The sequence below is a fragment of the Nicotiana tabacum genome, chromosome 23 (genome assembly GCF_000715075.1).
Source record: "Nicotiana tabacum cultivar K326 chromosome 23, ASM71507v2, whole genome shotgun sequence".
NCBI lineage: Eukaryota > Viridiplantae > Streptophyta > Magnoliopsida > Solanales > Solanaceae > Nicotiana > Nicotiana tabacum.
Window position 1 is genome coordinate 91,825,653 of NC_134102.1, and position 22,522 is coordinate 91,848,174.

Consider the following 22,522-nt stretch of genomic DNA (forward strand, 5'->3'; position numbering starts at 1 on the left):
AGTGTATCTTTTAAGGCGCAATATTGAGTGTAAGGCTCGTCACAAGAACAACAAAAGTACGTATTACATGCGAAGTCTATGCTATTGTAACTACCATTGAGATTGATGTTGGTTTTTTTTGGGTGTGTATCTCTAATATTTCGTATTTTGTGCATACTCTTTACGTCTTGAGTTTTAATCTTTTCTCTTAAATGTTTGCTATATGTGATTACGATGATCTACGAGATGGACCTTAATTTTGTGAATTAAAATTTGCTTAATATGTAATGAAATTTTGCGTTGGGTAAATTTTGTAAGAAATAATATTGTAAAATATCTCTTTAGAGTCTGTTTGGAAAGTCACCTAGGAATTGGATTTGAGTGTAATTGGATGTAATTATATAGTTTGGTATGTTTGTCTGGCCAAGTAATTACTTGGTCGGCATGGAATTGGGCATAATTGAAGATGTGTAATTACACTCTCCAATTCTCAAGGAGGAGGTGAGACTTGGTGGTAATTACACTGTGTAATTACAAGGTTACTTTTTAATTTCTTTTTTGTTTTTATTTAATTTATTTTCTTTATAACTTTTTATTTCCATTATTTTTATTTCTTATATTTATGGTTCCAATTTACTTGTTTCAGTAGTATTTACTTATCATTTCACATTGCATGTTGTTCATTTTTTAGTTAGAATTGATAGATAAGTTTTGTCGAACATTTGCATAATGTTATGACATTATATTTATAAATATTAATTTATCTTATCAAACATGCATTTCATGATAATCTTAAAAAATGTATATTTAACTAAATGAAATATTATTAATTTGAAAAATATATATCAATTATTTTTACAATATTAGTTATAAATATATGATTACAAATTAATGTATATTAAAAAAAATGCATCTTTAATATCAAATCTAATATCATTTATACTTATAAAAAAATATTTATAGGCATATATTTATTATATTAACTTTTAAGTTTTGATAATTACCTCACTTAAAATTTAATCTAATTGTGCAATTACACTTGTGACCAAATAATTAGCTTGTAATTACATTGTAATTCCGTTATGACAGACAAACAAGTCATTGTAATTACTAGGATGTGTAATTACTGTCCTAATAATTACATCAATTTTAATTATCGGGTTGGTTCTCAAACAGACCCTTAAAGAATATGCTTGACTTTGTTTTAATAATTAATTAGATTTAGAAGGTAAGTTAAACTTTTATATTCAATTCAAAACCGCTGGCAAGAAGGAAAAAGAAGAGAATTAACAAAGTAGAGGCAAGTGAAAACACGCTCTATTTGACAGATCTTCCCAAAGTACCCTCACCCCAATATTTATTCACTGATCTATCCTTTCTCCTCGAACCCCAAAATATATTTGAAAACCCTAGAACCGCAATATCTAATTATAATTTCTAAAAGCTTTGTGTTCTCCGGGAGCAATTACAATCCAGAATACTGAGAAATACTTGTTCAATTAAATATCTATTTCATCAATTCTTCGATAAAGGTGCGTTTTCTTAGCTTATTACCTTGTAATTTTTGGGTTTTTGTAACCCTAATTCTTCCATATTTGGGAACGTATTGAGTGTTTTATTTCATTTGGGGTTTTTAATTACCTTAAATTGAATATATTATTTCTGTGCTTAACTGAATTTCTTAAAATATTTTGGGCATTTATTGTATTTTTTTCTTTATTTGCTAAAAAGTTCCCCCTCATTGTTTAGGGTTTTAATTTCCGCAATATTCAACCGATTACTTCTATTTGATCTTATCGAAATTTCTAGTTATATAAGTTTTAGGAATTTCATAGATTTTTTTGTGCTAATCATGATCCGAATCTAATTAAATATTTCTTTTATTTTGTATTTTTTAGGGTTGTAAATTTCATAACTTCAGTTCACGACTTCTATGAGATTTCATCTGAATATTTTCATTTTTATTGTTCTAGGGAATTTCATCGAATTTATTTATTGCTAATCACAACTTTAAGCCAATTACGAGAATTGTTTCTCTAATTTTTATTTTTTTTATGATTTTATTGGGACCATTTTCCTTATTTGATAATCAATCCTAATTTCTTCAAGAAACAGCAATAAAATCCTTAAATCTCGAAAATCCAAAAAGATTATGAGCTAATGATTTAACAGTTGTGCAACTTGGTTCAGTATTGCAATTAATTTGTAGGCGATTTGGCATATTAAACGATTTTTTCAGGTAATTGTGATGTTTTGAAGGCTTCTTTTTAGTTCGGGGTCTATGGTCAACTTTGGTTTTGTCTATTTTAACTTATTCGTTTTGTATAATGAAGGAGGGTTGTGTATAAGTTTTTTGAGATATTTAGCCTATCGGTTTACTGAGTTTTTGGTATAATGCGTGAACAGTTAACATAATAGAGTTTTCGACTGGAATTCAAACATGTTCTCCTCTAGTCTATTTGAACTTAATTTTCAGTGCTTATGTTGTATTGGGATCTTTTTACAGGATTTTGCTTAGTATTATATCTTTTTGTCTTATCACAGGTTGTGGCTGTTGGAAAGAATTTTTTCTCACATGAGGTTCAAAAAGGGTGATAAGGTGGAAGTAATGAACAGAGCTGAGGTGCCAATCTCATGGCGTGCTGCCGAGATAGTGTCTGGTAATGGCCTCACTTGCAGTGTTAGATATGGTTCTGGTTCACCAATGCAAAGTGAAAATATCAAAGAAAGGGTATCAAGGAAGATGATAAGGCCCTGCCCCCTGTAGTGCAGTGTGTGGAAACTTGGGCACCTGGAGACATTGTGGAGGTATATAATGACTGCTCTTGGAAAGTTGCGATCGTGCTCAGTATTTTACCATGTGATCGTTATTTGGTGAGACTACTTGGTTGCTCTCTGGAACTTAGCATTCATAAATCAGGCATGAGAGATCGACAAAATTGGAAAGATGGCAAATGGATTTTTATAAGAAAGGTACATATTCTTTTTCATTTTATTATTATGTTTGGCTTTACAGAGAACAAGCTTGTTATAAAAGTTTGTAATAACTTGGAGTTGCTCTCATCATTTATTTGCTCTTTTCCCTGCCTTTGTTTTTAATTAGAAAAAGTTCATTTGACAGGATTATTTTGTATTGCTGTCTACGTCAGATCCATTATGTTTTGTTTGAGTCCATATATGTTTTTAACTAGATCTTTTTGTGAGAACTGTTTCATTTGTGTATATGTGTCTCTATGCATTCGTTCTCTGGACAAGGTATAGTCCGTGTAGCTTGAACAATATGGGAAGTGGGTTTGACCCTGGTGGTTAAGTGTTCTAGATTATACGCATCATATCAAATTATAAAATTATTATTCTAATTGATGGCAGTTCTATGTGAAGAGGGAACACTTTTGAACATCTGTTTAGTTGTCCTTACACAGTATTGTATTTGATGTGCTTATAGTAATAAGCAGGTGAATTTTTTATTTTATGCATATGGCGTATCTTTCAATAATTTGTATAAAAAATTCAGAATCTATTTCTTCCTTGCCTTCCCTGATCTCACTATTGTTTTCTTTTGTAGGGTTGTGATAAAGCTGGGACCCAGAGATCTAACAAAATTTCAGCTCAAGATTATAGTCAGAAGACTAAGTCGCAGCCGCTGCAACTTGATGCACATACTAAAGGTCTTGGAGAAACTGATGGTTTAGCCACTGAAGGAAAAAATAGAGGACAAGAGTCTTGTTTAATCTCATCAAGATCCCTAAAGAGAATGTCTCCTTATTGCACATCTGGTGTTGATTCACTTTATGAGAATGCTCAGAAACTTCAAGCAATCGAGACAGATAATCGCAGGCAACGAGCAGCTCTGGTGACCTTACAGGAAAAGGTAGATGCTGTTGCTTACCCAAGAGGAACTCTGGGTGAAAAATACGTGCATACTTCCATTAACATTAGATCAAATGGATTTAATGAATTGGAGAGAGAAGATTTAGGTGGTGTCATTGGCTTTTTCCCTAGGAGAAGTTTGGAACCTAGCGATTCCGATAGCGATGCCTGCTCTGTTGATAGTTGTAGTGTCACTAGTGAGAGACCAAACGAATTATTAGGTCATCTTCCACGAGTTTCACGTCGAGTTTCAGGTGGCCTTTGTAGTGATGCGGAGTCAGTTTGTGGTTCAGGTCCTTCAGGATATAAGGAGAAAAGTCACAATAATCCTCCAGAAGAGGAATTGGCAACAAGTGTTCATAGATTAGAGTTGCATGCTTATCACTGCACCCTGGTGGCATTATATGCTTATGGACCATTAACTTGGGAAAAAGAAGCATTATTAACTGATCTTCGTATAACACTGCATATTTCAAATGATGAACATTTGATGGAGCTAAAGAACCTAATTTCTTCTAAAGGTTCATATTATATCAAATAGCGGCTGTAATGTTTTTCTTTCTTTTCTTCTCTATGTTAGGTTCCTGTTGCTAACAGAATTGTAAAAAGCTAGTCATGTTATGTTTTGTAACTTGGGAGGTTCAGTTAAATACAGTTTTTCTAACTGTTCACTTTTGTAGTATGGGATGTTGTATCTATTTTTTTTATATTGGAAACATGTATCAACATATCATGGTGAATGACTGTACTGATTCCTGTCCTTGTGCGGTCAGGGTTTTCTTCAGTTCACTTTTATCTTGTGATTCCTATATGCAGTATAGGAATACATTGCAGAAATTAGAAATATCTATTTTAGAGGCAAAAACATCCTGTAGCACAAAATAAACGAGATGTGAATGATGTTTTAGCAACAGCAGGTATAGGAGTGATAATACACTGTATCCTTCATTGAAATGTGTGTTAAAGTTCTTTCGTACCTCTTAAATGATTGTATGAGGAGCTTTTGCAGACTAGATGCCAAAATATTTGAAGGAGGGCACATGCCCATTAATGTAGGCTGTAGTTGAAGTTTAGCTGATACAAATAGTTGAAGGATAAGCCTGGAACTTTTTTATCTGATTATTTAGTTTGTACAGAAGGTTGTACCTTCAGATGTAATTTGGAATGTTGCTTACCTGTATGAAATGGTGGTTATAACTTGGGACTAGAAACTTTAAGTCTTATCTACGTTTTCTGTGAATCTTTGTATATGCTCTAATTCTGCACAACTTCCCAATTTTACTAATGGTTTTAACTATGGATTTATGGGCAGAATTTTGCTGTCTATAAAAAATTTGGCAGCATATGAAGCTCCTTTTTGAGGATATTATTAATCAGTCCCATGCATATTCCAGGGCCAAAAATTGAAGCATCATCCCTTGCTTCCATATTTATAAAGATGATGCTGGGATTTGCGGCCATTCAAGTGGCATAAAATGGGGATACTGTATGCATCCGCTTTCCCAGAAATCTGCAAATCTCTCATATCACAGGTTTCCTATTTTGTTTTGCAGTTTAACATTGTTTGTATCCGAGCTTCAAATCTGCATAAATTCCGTTTTTTCGAAGGAAGTAAAAGAGTTGATATGTTTCATTGCAGTTCCTCATGGAAGATTTGTTGTTGGAAAATGTAGACATGTAGTGAATTTTGTTTGGTACATTCTGTATAACTTTAGGTAAGCCCACATTTGCTATCAAATAATTTGGATTTCATTACCGTGGATGGTGGTTAGATTTAAGATCTTCTGGTGATTCTATAATGTGGTTTATTTCTGTATCTGTTTACCATGTTTCCGTATTATAAGTAGGTCAATTGCCACTGTTTCCTTTGCATTGTGAATTATTCCTTGAGCAGATATATAATTATAGCAAATTTTAATTTCACGCTGATGGTGTATTCTTCTTATTCTTTATTTGTCCATTTCAGGCTGTTTGTTGGTTTATGGATAATTTTTTGGCATTTGGAAAATCTATAGCAATTTATTGTTTCATATTGGAATTTTTCAGGCAGGTTCTCATAATATGTTCCTTATAGAAAAAAGGGAGAATTCTTTTTTTTTTTGTTCTCTTATAAATAATAAGAAAAAGTGAGAGAGAGAATGCAGTATATGTGCTGGAATGAGTTCTTAGCTTCATCTTATTAAGTTTTGGAGCAAATAACAAACAAGTTAAATAAGCTTGACAAAGTTTTTTCACTACTTTTACGATGTCAATCAATTGGTAACATGTTAAACTCCATGCACGATGATGCCATTTAAAGGAAGTTGGTTCCAGTTCAGTTCTATTAAGGCTGCAGAATCGTATTTATTGATTTTTAGTCCCCAAATATGAATCATTATATCTGTTCCACTCTACTCAGACCCCCAACAAATTCATTACTATGTGGATTCATCATAAATTGATTATATTCCTGCAGCCTTAATCAACTACAAGGTAAGTGCTAAACATAATGGTTGACCTTCTCCTAACCTTGCTTACCCTGGCTACACTTTTCATAATATTAGTTAAGGAATATTACTCTCTCAAATTTTTTCTGGTTGTATTGGGTCGGGGAGGGTGGGACTGTGGTTGAAGGGGCGTTTCACTTGGCAGAGGTGCCAGTTGATACCTCAAGTGATGATTCCAGATATCTGTTTGGTAGTCATCCTTGTTTTTTCTTTATTTTCAATGTGATCTTATCATCCTGCCCAATTTGATGATTCTCTCATCTACCAAATTACTCTAGGACATCTGCACTTTGGATATTTCTCCAAGCTAATGTTATACATTTGCACTTTAGCAAAACTATGTATTTCAAAACGAGAATCTGCTCAAGTACGAATGCTTAAGATTGCTCAGTTTTAATGAATTACACCCAGATTTCTATACTTCATGAATGATTTTTGGCATTTCTCTATGTTCTCTGTTATGATGGAAGAGAGACAACAAAAAGTTGAAGGTGTTCAGGATTCCATTATTGCCCTTTGAGGTGTTGAGTTCCGGTTAGACCTTTTTGAGTTTCTATCTTTTGAAAGGTGTTTACAGCAGGCCAAATCGGGCATGTGGAAACATGATGAGGGGTTTTAGATAGTGGTGTTGCCTTTTTTTACTTTGAGAATGCCTTGATCCACTATTATAATGATGCTGTAACTGTTAATGATGTGCTTGATCCTCTCTTTTGTACTTCTATAGTACCTTCTTTGTACTTCATATTATAAAATACCTTATTTTACGACAGAAAAAAGGAGTTGAGGTAAGGAGTTTGCAATCTTATTACTTTGCTCCGCAACCACGCCAGACGTTTTCTCTTTTTCCTTTTGTCGAGGCATGGATTGCTCAAGCTTGTAAACAAGCCATTAAAACTCGGTATGCATCAGCCTTGTTATCTTTGCAGCGCCCCGAGACAATGAATTGTCTTATAGAAACCAATTTGTTTTCCTTTATGCAGTTAATTTCACTGCCTGGGAGTTGGGGACATGACAATTGGCACTGAGATCTTCTAGGAGGAATGATTGCAGCAAGTAACAGCAGAGTATTTGATCTAAGAAAATGAAGTGTTTGTTATGTTGTATGTAGGGTATGTTTCATACTTGATGTTTATAGATGCTCTACTGCAATATGGATGCTCATACCGCATTTATATACAATGTTCACAAGACCGGCGAAGCTATCATTTAGTAGTTGAGAATCATAATGGGAATTGGGAGAAATATTTGAGAAGTGATGCTGTTGAAAGGGGCTTAGCCCCACCCCGTCATTGGCACCACCCTCAATTCTGTGTTTCTATGTATAACAACATGCCTCTTGAATTCAAAGTATAATTAGCCGGAGAATATGCCTTTTCAGTCTATGCGTTAATCCTCGTGTTTTTGTTTGTAATCGTGGTTGCATTTTCTTGTTGTTTTACTTATGGCTTTCAGAGAACTTATCTAAAGTTAGCTGTGTTTGAATTTGTATTTTCAGTCTGTTAATCCTTGTGTTTGTGTAGTCTATATGTTTAAAAAGCACAGCCGAAACTCCTCTGTTGATGTAAGAATTCCGACGGTAGACGCACTGAAATTTGTTCAATCATTTATCTTATTTGTCAACTACTAAGCTTCCGTAGTTTTTCCAACTGAAAATAGTGCCGATGTTAACTCTCCATGGAAGAGGCGCTTCCTTCTCACTCGATAGGGGGGATCATCAAGCCAACACCATAGTTCATTAAGAAGCAATTATTGTTTAAAATTTAATTGATAGTAGCTCAGATCTTGATTCTTTTTGCTATGTGACAATCAACCTACTAACTTTGTCATACATTAAAATAATTCATTTAAGATTTTAACTTTTCGAACAAAGAGCATGGTAATAAACATTCTTTAATCCCCGACTTGAAAGGATTCATCTGGAGCTTTTTCGGGTGACTCGTATGAGAGCCCAAGTAGGGATAACAAGGCGGCTGTTAAGTTTAATGCAACGATCTTTTATTATGTCTCTGTTCACCTATCATTCTTATATAAAGCGCATGCACATTACCTCATCCGAAAGATTAACATCATCCAGAACTTGTTCAATCAAACTTCGTAGCTTCTGCATGGTCGGAGCTACAAAGTAGTAACACATTTCTAACTAGGATAGAACGGAAATACTGTTGAACAAGAACACATAAAATAAGCAACCACAGTAGCTTCATCTATCCAAATCGGTCCATCCAAACAAATCGCAATCCACATTCAGAAGATATGAATAAAAACTTCATACCGTTCCCACAAACCAGAAAGAAAATAGAACAGAGTTCAAAAAGCCTACATATTCTGGAACAGAGAGTCCTCAGAAGCCCATCAATGGTGGGAAAAAATGGGACACCAGTACATAGGAAAAAAGAAAAATCATAGCTGCATCCACAATGCTGTCTGGGAAGGCTGATTACTCTCTTAATCAAAGGTCTCATCATCGTCATCTGGGAGGGGTTGACTGGCAGCAGCTGCAAGCTCAGCCTCATGCCTGCAACAACACATCACAGTTACAATAACATATGGAAGACATGAAATCAAAATCTAAATAAAACTGGAAGAGAAGAGGTAAATTGGTGAAGAACTTACTGTTGCTGTGCAGCCAAGTCGATTTGTACTTCAGGAGGAGCAAGGGCAGGAGACTCCACAAAGTGCAAGTTAGGATCCCTAAAACAGGAACATCATATTGAAAACATCATCAAAATCTGATTCTACTATGTTTCTTCTACAGAATGGCACATTTTAGCTAATAGTCGAATGATCTACTATGTTTCTTCTACAGAATGGCACATTTTAGCTAATAGTCGAATGAAGAAAGTACCCAGCAAGTTTCCTGGCAAGGTAAAGAAAAGGCTTCTCAAAGTTGTAGTTACTCTTTGCCGATATCTCATAGTATTGCAGATTCTTCTTCCGGTGGAAAGTAACCTGCTTAGCCTTAACTTGACGGTTCTTCACATCAACCTTGTTCCCGCAAAGAACAATCGGAATATTTTCACAGACACTGATTCAACAGATGTAAATATCTATCAGTTTGAAAACAAAACAAGAAAGTTTGAAAACACAAACCAGAGAATAAAATCAATTGAAAAATAGGATGCTTAGACATACCGGCAAAGATCCCTATGCCATGTGGGGACATTCTTGTATGTCAATCGGGCTGTCACATCAAACATGATGATAGCACATTGACCGTGAATGCTGCAGACATGCAGTAAAAAATCAATATGGAATACACACAGCACACTTGAAAATACATAGAGATTCCATAATGGTACTGTAAAAAGAACACTGAACAACCTTCTGCTATGCTCATTTTACAAAAACAGTAGACCCTTACAGCTGATAAAAGAGATGCATTTAACCATACAACATTCCACATTGGGTTCAATCAGCATGTAATACATCTCACTTTAATCTTGGAGAATGGTAAGCTATTTATGGGAACCCAAGAAATACCCTAACAAATTACTTTAGGTCCATTTTTTCCTCAAAAAATTTATTTAGGCTCATTCACTTAGCATATAATTAGCAGTTGGAATTAAAACCACAAAAGAAACGGGTTATATTGGAGCAATACATATCGCCTCATAAAACAACAATGGAATAGGTATTTTTTAAGTATTGCATATAACGTCATTGCAAATTATAGCTATACCAATAACAAAGAGTACAGAGTGAAATTAAATGGAATGACTACTTACTAGTATCCATCCCTAAGGCCACCAAATTTCTCCTGACCAGCTGTATCCCAGCAGTAAAACCTAATCTTCCCACAGTTTGTGAAGAAATCCAATGGGTGCACCTCCACTCCAATGGTGGCTGTTCCAAAATACAAAATTAAAATCAGTATTACAAAGACAAAAGGCCAAGAAATAACAACCAAGTTGTGCTTCATACAGCAAACACTTACGTTCATATTTCTTTTCGAATTCACCAGTAAGATGCCTCTTCACAAATGTAGTTTTTCCTATACAAAAAGGAAAACTTCCAAATCAGATGAGCAATTAAAAAACAAGAAAAAAACTAAACAGTTTAATCCACAAAACCATCATTCCTTTTCCAACCCAACATAAAAACTAGTTAGAACAGCAGCTCAATAGATCTAAGACTTTCACTAACCATACTGATTTAGAGCCACGTATAAACATACTCTCATTAGAGAATTCACTTATACCGAAATCAAACAAATCATTCTAATCACAGCCTAAACACACTTCAAATTAATTAAGATACAAGACTTACTCCTCAAAGAAAGAGAGAAAAATTACCAGTTCCACCATCGCCAACAATAACAAGTTTAAAACTGGGATAATCCACGGTTTGCTGATTTGGAAGAGCCTACACAAAAAACGATCCACATAAATTACAAGACATTCAGATACATAAAAAAAACACAAATCGACAAAAGAAAAAACTAAATATATAACAGTCCAAAATAGCAGCAAAAACAAAACTTTTGAGAGATAAAGATAGCGTACTAACCATGTTTGTTTTGAGGAGAATGCTGCGAGGGTTTTGAGAGGAATGAGGAGGATTAAGGAGGAGGGATATATATAGTTGGGAGAAAAAGGGTTTTGTAATCAGCGTTTTCGTTCACATCATAGCTTTGCCCAAACGCGATTCTCTGGACCGTTGGATCAGTCTGTTCCTCGATTCGGCGCTGCTGCACGTGACTCTCACGTTCTTCTCCAAATTTGAATTTCAAACTACAAGAGCTTTGTTTTTTTTTTCCAACCGTAAGTTTGGTTGGATAATTAAAACCATTATGTGATTATTTAAATAACGGAAAAATTATTTGAATAAGTAACAGTTAAATATTTAATAATTACTATTACTATTTTTTGCACATGCAACAAAAAATTCGATTCAGAAACAGGTTAATTAGACATCTAAAATATAACTTGTTTTCGAGAAGGTATAAAAGTTCTGAACACCAAGTATCATACTCCTGAAAACTTTGATTGTTTTTGGTTGAATAGTTCTCACTAACTAACATAAGTTTTTAATTTAAAAAATAAGCTTATTTTGAAAAGTGTTTTTCTTAAAAGTATTTTTTGTGAGAAATTATTTGTATTTGGCTAATTAATTTTAAAGGCACTTCTAAGCAGCAATTAGTATTTGGTCAAATTTTTAAAAAGTATTTTAAGTGTATTTTTCTCAAAAGTATTATTTTAAAAAAGTACTTTTAGGAAAAAAACTATTTTTTTCTGCTTCTCTAAAATTGTTTCTGCTTCTATCCAAGAATATTTTTTTTTCTTCTAAAAATTTAGTCAAACACTTCAACTTTAAAAAAAATATTTTTTCTTATAAAACAAATACTTTTGACTTCGTAAAAACTTGACCAAACAACCTATTAGAGTAGCACCACTCAAGTGTTAACCTTAAATTCTTCTCACGCTACGGCACGGTTTTCAGCATAACACATTTATGATCATGGTCTTCTGACATAAAGTTTGCCCTCTTGTGTTTTTTAGCTAGGATCTTCCGGAAATAATCTTTCTACTATTATAAGATATGGGTAAGGATTGTGTAAACACTATCTTTTTCAAACTCCACTTGTAAGATTTCATTGAATTTGTTATTGTTGTCGACATAAAGTTTCAGCATAAAAATAAATCGTTAAGTCTTTTGGAATACTTAATTAGGTTGTGAAGAATAATTCAAACCAAATTGCTTCTTACAATTAAGGTATTAGAATTCTCAACTTGAATCCGTATAAAAAAGATTGGTGCATGTCATGATTTAAAGCTCAAAATCACATTTATATGAAATATTTGGCGACCTTAATCATGTTTGTAATTATGGCCAATATTTTGGCTAATGGTGTCCATCTCACATAAGCATAAGCATCTTTGCAAAGTTTAAACTTTGTTAGCAATATTCTTTGGGACCCAAAAATATTGCATTGTGTGGTGGACATCATTTGCACAAGTTGTATCTCTTCTTTTACACCTAAGAAGCCAACACTTTTTTGCATATAAAAGGGAAGGTCATTAGTTCATTTTAGACACACCAACAAGACTTGAGTCTTCATTTCTTGTTTATTCCTTTCCTCATTTATTAAGAGTGTTTTGTATGAGAGTTAAGTGTTGGGAAGCACTTGTGTGAACCATTTCTTTTGAGTGATCTTGTGAGGTTATTCTCTTAGGGTATTTGGGATTAATTAGAGTATTTACTCTAATTTTATACTCTCTTTTGTACTCTTGTTGGTATAGTGAAATTGCTCATCTCCGCTAGTGGACGTAGGTCACTTTGACTGAACCACGTTAAATTGGTGTCTTCTTTATCTGCTTTAATTGTCGTTGTTATCAACTTTCATTATCTTTGTTATTATCATTATACCATTGTTTGGCTAAATTCCGCATTACCCGAGTTTCCGATCCTAACAAATTGGTATCAGAGCCGAATCTAACCGGATTTATTTCAGTAGCTAATATGACTTTAACAAAGACTTATGTTGAGAAATTTGACCGAAGTGCAAACTTCACAATGTGACAATTAAAGATGGAACCTATCTTAATTCAGGATGGCTTAGACTTGGCGTTGCAAGGAAAGGAGAAGAAGCCGGATAAAATGACGAACGAGGAGTTTGCCTTCATAAATAAAAAGGCAAAATCACGTATCATCTTAAATCTCTCGAATGAGGTTATACATGAAGTTTCTGTAGATATCACAGCCAAAGGCATGCGGAAAAAAATAAAAATCTTATATATAAAGAGGACAGTGAAAAATAAACTTTACTTGAAGCAGAAGCTTTATACAATTCGTATGGGTAAAAATACTTCTATTCTCTCACATCTTGACACCTTTGATTCCATTCTTATGGATTTGAGTAATATAGATGCTGAAATTAAAGATGAGGATCAAGCTGTGTTACTCTTTTGTTCTCTACCCCCATCTTTTAAGCATATAAGAGATACTATGCTTTATGCAAAGGATAATATCTCTTATAATGATATTAAATCTATCTTAAAATCAAAAGAATAGATAGATAATGATATTACTAGGAAAACTAGTGGAACTCAAGCAGAAGTTGGCTTATTTGTTAGGGTCAAATCCGACTCCATATCCAGATATAATAATTTAGAGTGTCGCTATTGTCATAAGAAAGATCACATTATCTCTGAATGCTATAAGCTGAAAAATAATGAAAAACATAAGGAAAGAAAAAATGAGTACAAAAATACTGACACTACCGAAGCAAGTGTAGCTGCTGATGAGACTGAGAGAACTGTTATTTTAGCAACTAATAATAGTTTCAAATCTAACAATGAGTGAATTTTAGATTTGGGTTGTTCTTATCATATGTATCCCAGTCGGAATTTATTTACCACATATGAATCTATTGGAAGTGGAGTTGTCTTGATGAGTAACAATGTTGCCTGCAAAGTTTTTGGAAAGGGTACAGTCCGAATCAAAATGCATGATGGTGTGGTGAGAATTCTCACCGATGTTAGATATGTTCCTAACTTGAAGAAAAATCTCATCTCTTTGTGCACTCTAGAATCTCCTAGGTGCAAGTACGCAGGTGAAGGTGGAGTTCTGAAAGTTTCTCATAGTGCTCTTGTGATCATGAAAGCACACAGATCTGGTTCGTTGTATACTTTATTGGGATCCACTATTATAGGCCCTACTACAGTTTCGGTATCAGGCAACTTGTCTGATTTTGATGGCATTAAATTTTGAGATATGCCCATTGGGGCTTTTGCGGAGAAGGTGGAGCAAACTTACTATATCTGCCAAAATTAGGCCAATGTGGAGATTTGTAATTATGGCCAATTTTTTGGCTAATGGTCGTCATCTCACATAAGCATACACATCTTTGCAAAGTGTAGACTTTGTTGGCAATATTTTTTGGGACCCAAAAATATTGCATTGTGTGGTGTACATTATTTGCACAAGTTGTATCTTTCTTTTACACCTAAGAGGCCAATACTTTTTTGCATATAAAAGGGAAGGCCAATAGTTCATTTTAGGCACACCAACAAGACTTAAGTCTTCATTTCTTGTTTCTTCCTTTCCTCATTTATTAAGAGTGTTTTGTATGAGAGTTAAGTGTTGGAAAGCACTTGTGTGAATCCTTTTTTTAGAGTGATCGTGTGAGGTTATTCTCTTAGGGTATTTGAGATTAATTAGAGTATTTACACTAATTTTATACTCTTGTTGGTATAGTGAAATTGCTCCTCTCCGCTAGTGGACGTAAGTCACTTTGACCGAACCACGTTAAATTTGTGTCTTCTTTATATACTTTAATTGCCGTTGTTATCAACTTTTATTGTCTTTGTTATTGTCATTATACCGTTGTTTGGCTAAATTCTGCACTACCCGAGTTTCCGATCCTAAGTTGATTATTTCTATTGAAACTTCATTTTATAGCAATTAGAACTTATTGTTCTATTGAAAGTGCATATTTCGTGATAAGGCTATAAATTTAAGCTACATGCATGTTGATATCTTACTTGCTCAAATGAAAATTATGTTTATCAAATCATTTAACTATTTGACGTTTCATGCAACTTATGTTGGCCAGATGTTGTCAAATTAATAAACCTTTTTAAGATTGATTCAACTAAAATTTGCAGTGTAATGAAACTTTTGCAATATCAGCTTACTCTATTGTAAAAAAGTAACTTGCCTTATATATTTTCAAGTTACTTATTCCAATTGCTATGACAAAATTACTTACTATTATCTTTCAACTGTTCTAACTGTCACAAAAGTAGACTATTTCCAAATATATCTATTTTTGCACTTTTATCTTGCTTTAGATTAATCCATTATTTCCCCAACACATAACAATAGATTCTTTATTCGCATACGTATAGATACTGGTATTTTCTCACTATATCTTAGGCATAAAATTTAATATGAATTTCTACCTGGGGACTGTTAAAATTGTTTCTAATTATTTTTCAGTAAATTCACATGTTACCTAAATTTTGCAAAACTATGGTTCATGTAACTATTTAATGAGCATATTGCATTTTAGTATCTAGTCTGTAACGATTAATTCGTTTTATCTTTTTTATTAATTGTGCATAAATCAAATGTCCTAAATTAAAATTTTGGTGTAAATATGGAACTCTGTCAGCTGTAAATGAAAAAAAGGCCATGTGATCCGGTATATCCACTTATCAGCCGGAAAGATAGTAGGGGTATTATACTTTTAGCCCACGCCAGAAACTATTTATATTCGATAGCCGAAAAAGTGTATAAAATTTATATAATTTTTGTATATAACATACATAATGTATACATATACAAAAAATACATATTTTTTTGGCTATTATTTTGAGAGCGGCTATACAGTGTCATTTTCTCAGGATAGTAAAATTTTTGCTTTATGCTCCAAAAAATTTTAATAGTGGATTTTATGATATTCTTTTAGCTTAGACAGTATTAAAATTTGAAGGAAGAAAGAAATAATTTTAAAATCTTAATAAATAAATAAATCAAAGATATAAATCAAAGAGTGCCTACTTTTTGACATTTAAAATATTTTAGAACTTTGATTTTAAGCCACTCAAATATTTGTATTAGTAAATAAAAATTTTACAACGATATCCTAGATATTGTATTGCAAACACATGGCTAGCATTTTATTAATTTAATTAACCCTTATCAATATAAATAAAATATTACCATGTGAATCTTCACTCTTATTCGGTCTTACTAATTGTTAAGAGTAATATTGTGAATTATCCCAATCATGAAATCTAATACATGCGATGGATCATCATAATATTTTCGCAGCATGAAAACATGGAACACCGGGTGAACTGCTGATAAGCTGGGTGGCAATGCAAGTCTGTAGGCCACCTCACCAACTTTCTCAAGAATCTCAAAAGGACCAACATACCTAGGGCCCCTTCTTCCAAATCTCATCACACTTTTCATAGGTGAAACTCTAAGCAAAACTCTCTCTCCCACCATAAATGCTACATCACAAGTCCTCCGATCAACATAAGTCTTCTGCCTAGACTGTGTTATACGAAGCTGATCCTGAATCAACTTGACTTTCTCCAAGGCATCTCGAACCAAATCAGTGCCCAACAACCTAGCTCCCCCGGATCAAACCAACCAACTGAAGAACGACAATGTCTCCCATATAAGGCCTCATAAGGAGCCATATGAATACTCGATTGGTAGCTATTGTTGTAGGCGAACTTGCCAGGAGCCAATTATGGATCTAAATTCAATTGCAACTGGAATTGAAATAAACACTTTTATGGGACAATTTTCTGTATTTTATAAACTATAAATTGGAGCACAATTACAAGAGAAGAAATAAGAGAATTAAACTAAGAAAACATAAAAATGAAAGTCGCCATTGCCACTGGGAATATGCAGAATTAGATGAGAAGAGAATTAGAGTGAGATCGGAGAGAGAACAGAAAGTCAGAAAGAGAGTGAAGGTCGAAAAGAAATGAGGGAGAATGAACTACCGAAAATTCGTTATCGTCTCTCTCTTGCCATTGGGGTTTTATAACAACCTAATAACCTGCTGACGTGGCACGATTGTGACCCTTTCTGCTTATTAGCGAACTTATAATCTCGACCCTTTGTTTGAGTGAATTGAGCATTCCCTTACCTTCCGAAATTCAGGTTCGAACCTCCCTAACTACAATTTATTTTAGTAATAAATTTCGGAATCTCTAGATCATAACATTCTCTTCCCCTTCAAACAATCCTTGACCTCAAGGATTAGAATCAAAACCAGGAAATTTAGTCTGCAAATATTGGTAATCTACCCAAGTTGCATCTTCTGGAGGAAGGTTGGACCATTGGACTAGAACCTTAACCGCAACCATATTATTCTTCTTAACCAACTGCCTTTGAAGAATAGCTACTGGTCGAACCAAAAACCGGCCATCATCCCCAGTAATTGGAAGAACAATTTGCACCACCACTCGATCACCAACCATCTTCTTGAGCAAAGACACATGGAAAACTGGATGAATTCTGGATGTAGGAGGTAATTCCAGCTTATATGCCACATCACCTACTCTAGAAAAGATCTTATAAGGACCATAGTACTTGGAACTTAGCTTCAAATTTCTTCTCAATGCAATAGATGTTTGTCTATAGGGTTGAAGCTTCAAATAAACTAAGTCTCACACCTGAAACTCCCTATCAGTTCTTCTATTATCAGTAAAGAACTTCATCCTTTCTTGAGCTATGCTCAAATTATCCTTTAGCAATTGGAGCATCTGTTGTCTTCTCATCACAACATCCTCAGCTGCCGGCACAATAGTTTCAAGCAAGGGACCAATAGATAATTGAGGAGAAATGTAGCCATATAAAGCTTCAAATGCGGTGCATTGCAAACTGGTGTGGAAATTAGTATTGTTCCACCATTCAGCAGTTGATAACCATTATTTCCACTGGTTTGGCCTACTAGCAGTCATACACCTGAGATAATTCTCAAGACACATATTCACTCTTTCAGTTTGGCCATCACTTTGTGGGTGATAAGTTGTACTGTAATGCAGTTGAGTGCCAAGGAGCTTGAATAGGGATTGCCAGAAGTTGCTCAAAACGATCATGTCCCTATCAGTAACTATGGTTTCAGGTGTGCCATGTAGACTATGTATTCTTTTCCAGAACACCTCTGCCACTGTTGCTGTTATATACGGATGTGTTAGAGCAATAAAATGAGCATATTTGGTGAACCTATCTACCACCACTAATATCACTTCCTTGTTCTTAGATTTGGGCAGTCCTTCAAAATAATCCATGCTAATATGGCTTCATGCTTGATTGGGAATGGGAAGGGGTTATAGGAGGCCAGGGTAAGCTACATTGTCGTCCTTACTTTTGTGACACACATCACAACTGGACACATAATCAATCACCATTTATTTCATTTTTGGCCAAGTGAAAAGTTGAGCTAGTCTTTTAAGGGTGCTCAGCTGCCCAGAATGCCCTCCACAGGGAGAATCATGGAAGGAGGCAATCAACTGATGCCTGAGGTTACCATTTTCACCAATATACACTTTCCCTTTTTTTCTGAGAATTCCAGCCGAGTAATGCCAAACACTAAGACCTTGCAAGTCTGTGGAGAGTTGGAGGATTAGTTCATGTACCTGAGAGTCCCCTTCATAGCTAGCAGTCACTTCATGCATCAAAGTGGGAATGGAAGCACTGATGGCTAAAAGCTGCCCTGAACTCTTGGCTTGGTTGATTGTCTAGCCCTTCCCGCTGTCTCGAAAGTGCATCAGCAACTTTATTCTCAGCTCCTTTTTTGTATTGCACTTCATAATCAAGCCCAAGCAATTTAGTTAATCCCTTCTGTTGGATAGCTGAAGTCACTTTTTGCTCTAAAAGATACTTCAAACCGTGATGATCTGTCCTAACTACAAAATATTTGAACTGTAAATAGTGCCTCCATTTATCCACAACACTCAATAAGGCCATGTATTCCTTCTCATAAATGAATTTTTCCCCATGTTTCTGAGCCAAAACCTTACTAAAATAAGCCACCGATTTACCCCTTGCATGAGTACGACTCCAATTCCCCCATGGCTGGCATCAGTTTCTACCACAAACTCCTTAGTATAGTCAGGTAATACAAGCACTGGGGTTGAGGACATGACAGACTTGAGAGCTGAAAAGGCCAATTCAGCCTTGGATTCCACTTAAAGACATCCTTCTTGAGAAAATCAGTGAGGGGTCTACATATGGTTCCATAGTTAGCCACATATTTTCTGTAGTAGCCAGTCAGCCCCAGAAATCCTTTGAGCGCCCTAAGGGAGCTTGGTCTTGTCCAATCTACCATTGCCTGAATCTTATTAGGATCAGTAGAGACTCCTTCCTTTTTAATGACATGGCCTAGGTATTCCACTTGTGCTTGTCCAAAGGAACACTTGGACTTCTTAGCAAACAAGGCATGCTCCCTCAATATGTCAAACACAACCATCAAATGCTTTACATGATCCTCCAAGTTCAAACTATAGATGAGTATGTCATCAAAGAAAACTAAAACAAACTTTCTCAGATAAGGTTAAAAAACCTGGTTCATTAGGGCCTGAAAGGTTGCTGGTGCATTTGTGAGCCCGAAGGGCATCACTCTGAACTCATAGTGTCCCATGTGTGCTCTGAATGCAGTTTTGTGAACATCATCCACCTTCATCCTGATCTGATGGTATCTAGCTCTGAGATCTACCTAAGAAAAAATTACAGATCCATGAAGTTCATCCAGTAAATCATCCACAATAGGGATGAGATATTTGTCCTTAATAGTAATGTCATTCAATCCCCTGTAATCCACACAGAATCTCCAAGTGTCATCTTTCTTCTTGACTAGCAAAGCAGGTGAGGAAAAGGGAGATTTGAATTTGTTGAATGATTCCACTGCCTAGCATCTCATTCACCTATTTTTCTAACTCATCCTTCTGGTGGTAATTATATCTATAAGGCCTCAGGTTGACTGGTAGCTTCCAGGCTTAAGATGTATGGCATGGTCCAAAGCTCTGACTGGAGGTAAGGATTTTGTTTCTGCAAACACATCAGCATATTGACTCAACACCTCCTGAATAGCTTCATCAGTATGCTCCTGATCATTTTACACCTCAACACCCATCATGAACAAATGAGCTATGAGAGCTTGCCCTTTCTTAAGCACCTTACACATTGATCTACTAGTCATCATGTTTAATCTACCTTCCTCTGTAATGCCATGCAACACCAGTTTGTTGTTCTTCCTACCAATAGTAACACACTTTTTTTCATGATCAAACTTGATAGGATTATGCTTTTTCATCCAATTGTTCCCTAAAACTAGATCACACCCTCCCAATGGAATGATGAGAAGATCTTCTTGGAATGACCTGCCATGCATTTTCCATATGAATCCCTTGCAGTGGGTAGTGCACATAACATAATTGCCATCAGCTACTGTCACCCTCACTGGTGGACAAAAACTAGCTTGATAGCCAGTTTCCTTCACAGTATGCTCATCTATGAAACTATGTGTGCTCCCCGAGTCAATTATCACCGTTATATGCCTTTTTTTCACAGTTTCCCCTATTAAAATAGTATTCTCTCCTTGGTTATTGCCAGATAGTGCATTCATATAAATGGCTTCCTGAATTTCTTGTTCTACCCCTCCTTCAATAATCAAATCAGGTGGTATTGGTACTTCTGTAATCTCAAATTCATCTAGTTGAGCTTCAGCTTCCACTTCTCCTTTGAGACAATTCAATTGCCTTCTTTTACACTGGTGATCAGGGGCATATTTTTCCCCACATATGTAACACAAGCGATTGTTCTTCTTGTGTTCATATACCTCAGGGCTTAGCCTAAATGCAGTGGTCCTGTTCGCTGGTAGGTTTCTAGTTGTAGTTGTGTTATTCACGATAGGTAGGCTCTTTGTATTAGCCTTCTTCTTTTTCTGTGCAGCTTCAATAGCTTTTTCCTATAGCCTAGCCTGTTCAATAGCAAACTTCAATGTCTCAGGCTTGAACAACTTGATACCAAACTTGATTTCCTCCTTAAGAGCCCCTATAAAACTGGATAGGAAGTGAGATTCATTCAGTTGAGGATTTCTAACAAGCATTTGAGCTTTGCGGTCTTCAAATTTACCTAGAAACTCATCCACAGTTCCCTTCTGAGAGAGCTTATTAAACTCCTCTACTACATCCTCATCCAACACCACTCCAAACCTACTGACCAGTTCCTTGTTAAATTCAGCCCATGTCAACACTCCTTTACTTAGCAACAAGGAATGATACCACACCTCAACTAGTCCATTCAAATGGAGAGCAGCAACTTCTACTTTTTGATCTTCCTGAGTTTTATACAAATTAAAGTATCTCTTATATTTGTGGATCCATACCTTGGGTTCATGTCCTTCAAAGCCGGGTAGTTCCCATTTAGGAGGTGGTATGGGCACATTCTAAGGTCTGTTCTGCCTGTTTTCCAGAATTGGAATAGGTAGCAATCCTCCTCACTTGTTTTGGCATGCTGAAGCTCTTTCTAGTGCTGTCAACCTCTCGAGGATCAGCTCCAAGGTACCTTGAATCCCAGTCTGAGTGTTTTGAAATTCCTCCTGGTTGTTCAACACATCAGCCAATAGTTCATCATGCCTAGCAAGCTTGTCATCCATCAGCTTCAAACGAGTTCCTTCTACCATTCCTACCACATAAGTCACAAAATTGCTGCTCTGATACCAATTGTCAGGAGCCAACTACGGATCTAAATTCAATTGCAACTGGAATCGAAATAAACACTTTTAGTGGGACAATTTTCTGTATTTTATAAAATGTAAACTGGAGCGCAATTACAAGAGAAAAAGTAAGAGAATTAAACTAAGAAAACATGAAAATGAAAGTCACCATTGCCACTGGGAATCTGCAGAATTAGATGAGGAGAGAATTGGAGTGAGATGGGAGAGAGAACAGAAAGAGAGTGAAGGTCGAAAAGAAATGAGGCAGAATGAATTACCGGAAATTCATTATCGTCTCTCTCTTGCCGTTGGGGTTTTATAACAACCTAACAACCTGCTGATGTGGCACGATCGTGACCCTTCCTGCTTATTAGCGAACTTATAATCTCGACCCTTTGTTTGAGTGAATCGAGCATCCCTTACCTTTCGAAATTCAGCTTCGAACCTCACTAACTACAATTTATTTTGGTAATAAATTTCGAAACCTCTAGATCATAACAGAACTCTGCAAGCGGTAGAAATTGATCCCATGAACCTCCGAAATCCATGACACGGGTATATAGCATATCCTCCAACATCTGAATAGTGTGCTCGGGCTGCCCTTCTGTCCGGAGGTGAAACGTCATACTGAGCTCGACCTGTGTGCCTAACTCACGTTGCACAACTCTCCAAAAATGCGATGTGAGCTTCATGCCTCGATCGGAGATCATGGACACCGGTAAACCATGAAGACGAGCAATCTCACGGATATAGATCTGAGCCAGCTGCTCTGAAGAGTAGGTAGTCACAACCGGAATGAAGTGTGCAGACTTGGTTAATATATCCACAATAACCTACATTGCGTTAAATTTCTTCGAAGTCCATGAGAGCCCGACAACAAAATTCATGGTAGTACGCTCCCACTTCCACTTGGGAATCTCAAGTCTCAGAAGCAAACCGCCCGGCCTTTGATGCTCATATTTCACCTGCTGACAGTTTGAACATCGAGCCATAAACT

General features: G+C 35.5%; 3 protein-coding genes across 3 annotated transcripts; 1 reads left to right on the forward strand and 2 right to left on the reverse strand.

The window, feature by feature from the left end:
* The first annotated feature begins 1,321 nt into the window (after positions 1-1,321).
* Positions 1,322-4,565, forward strand: LOC107822850 (uncharacterized). Its single transcript, XM_016649422.2, has 3 exons — positions 1,322-1,511; positions 2,524-2,952; positions 3,545-4,565. The coding sequence occupies exons 2-3, from the start codon at positions 2,902-2,904 to the stop codon at positions 4,388-4,390; spliced, it is 897 nt and encodes a 298-aa protein (XP_016504908.2). The 5' UTR covers positions 1,322-1,511; positions 2,524-2,901; the 3' UTR covers positions 4,391-4,565.
* A 3,952-nt stretch (positions 4,566-8,517) lies between these two features.
* On the reverse strand, positions 8,518-10,947 carry LOC107787005 (GTP-binding nuclear protein Ran-A1-like). The gene is made up of 8 exons (XM_016608521.2): positions 10,842-10,947; positions 10,628-10,697; positions 10,270-10,326; positions 10,061-10,178; positions 9,468-9,557; positions 9,181-9,360; positions 8,949-9,026; positions 8,518-8,850 (listed from the first exon to the last, which is right to left on the reverse strand). Exons 1-8 carry the CDS (start codon positions 10,842-10,844, stop codon positions 8,781-8,783), a joined length of 666 nt encoding a protein of 221 aa, XP_016464007.1. The 5' UTR covers positions 10,845-10,947; the 3' UTR covers positions 8,518-8,780.
* A 7,529-nt stretch (positions 10,948-18,476) lies between these two features.
* LOC142177270 (uncharacterized) lies at positions 18,477-21,492 on the reverse strand. Its single transcript, XM_075245742.1, has 6 exons — positions 21,375-21,492; positions 20,804-21,101; positions 19,984-20,692; positions 19,790-19,914; positions 18,960-19,309; positions 18,477-18,715 (listed from the first exon to the last, which is right to left on the reverse strand). Exons 1-6 carry the CDS (start codon positions 21,490-21,492, stop codon positions 18,477-18,479), a joined length of 1,839 nt encoding a protein of 612 aa, XP_075101843.1.
* Positions 21,493-22,522: the final 1,030 nt, after the last annotated feature.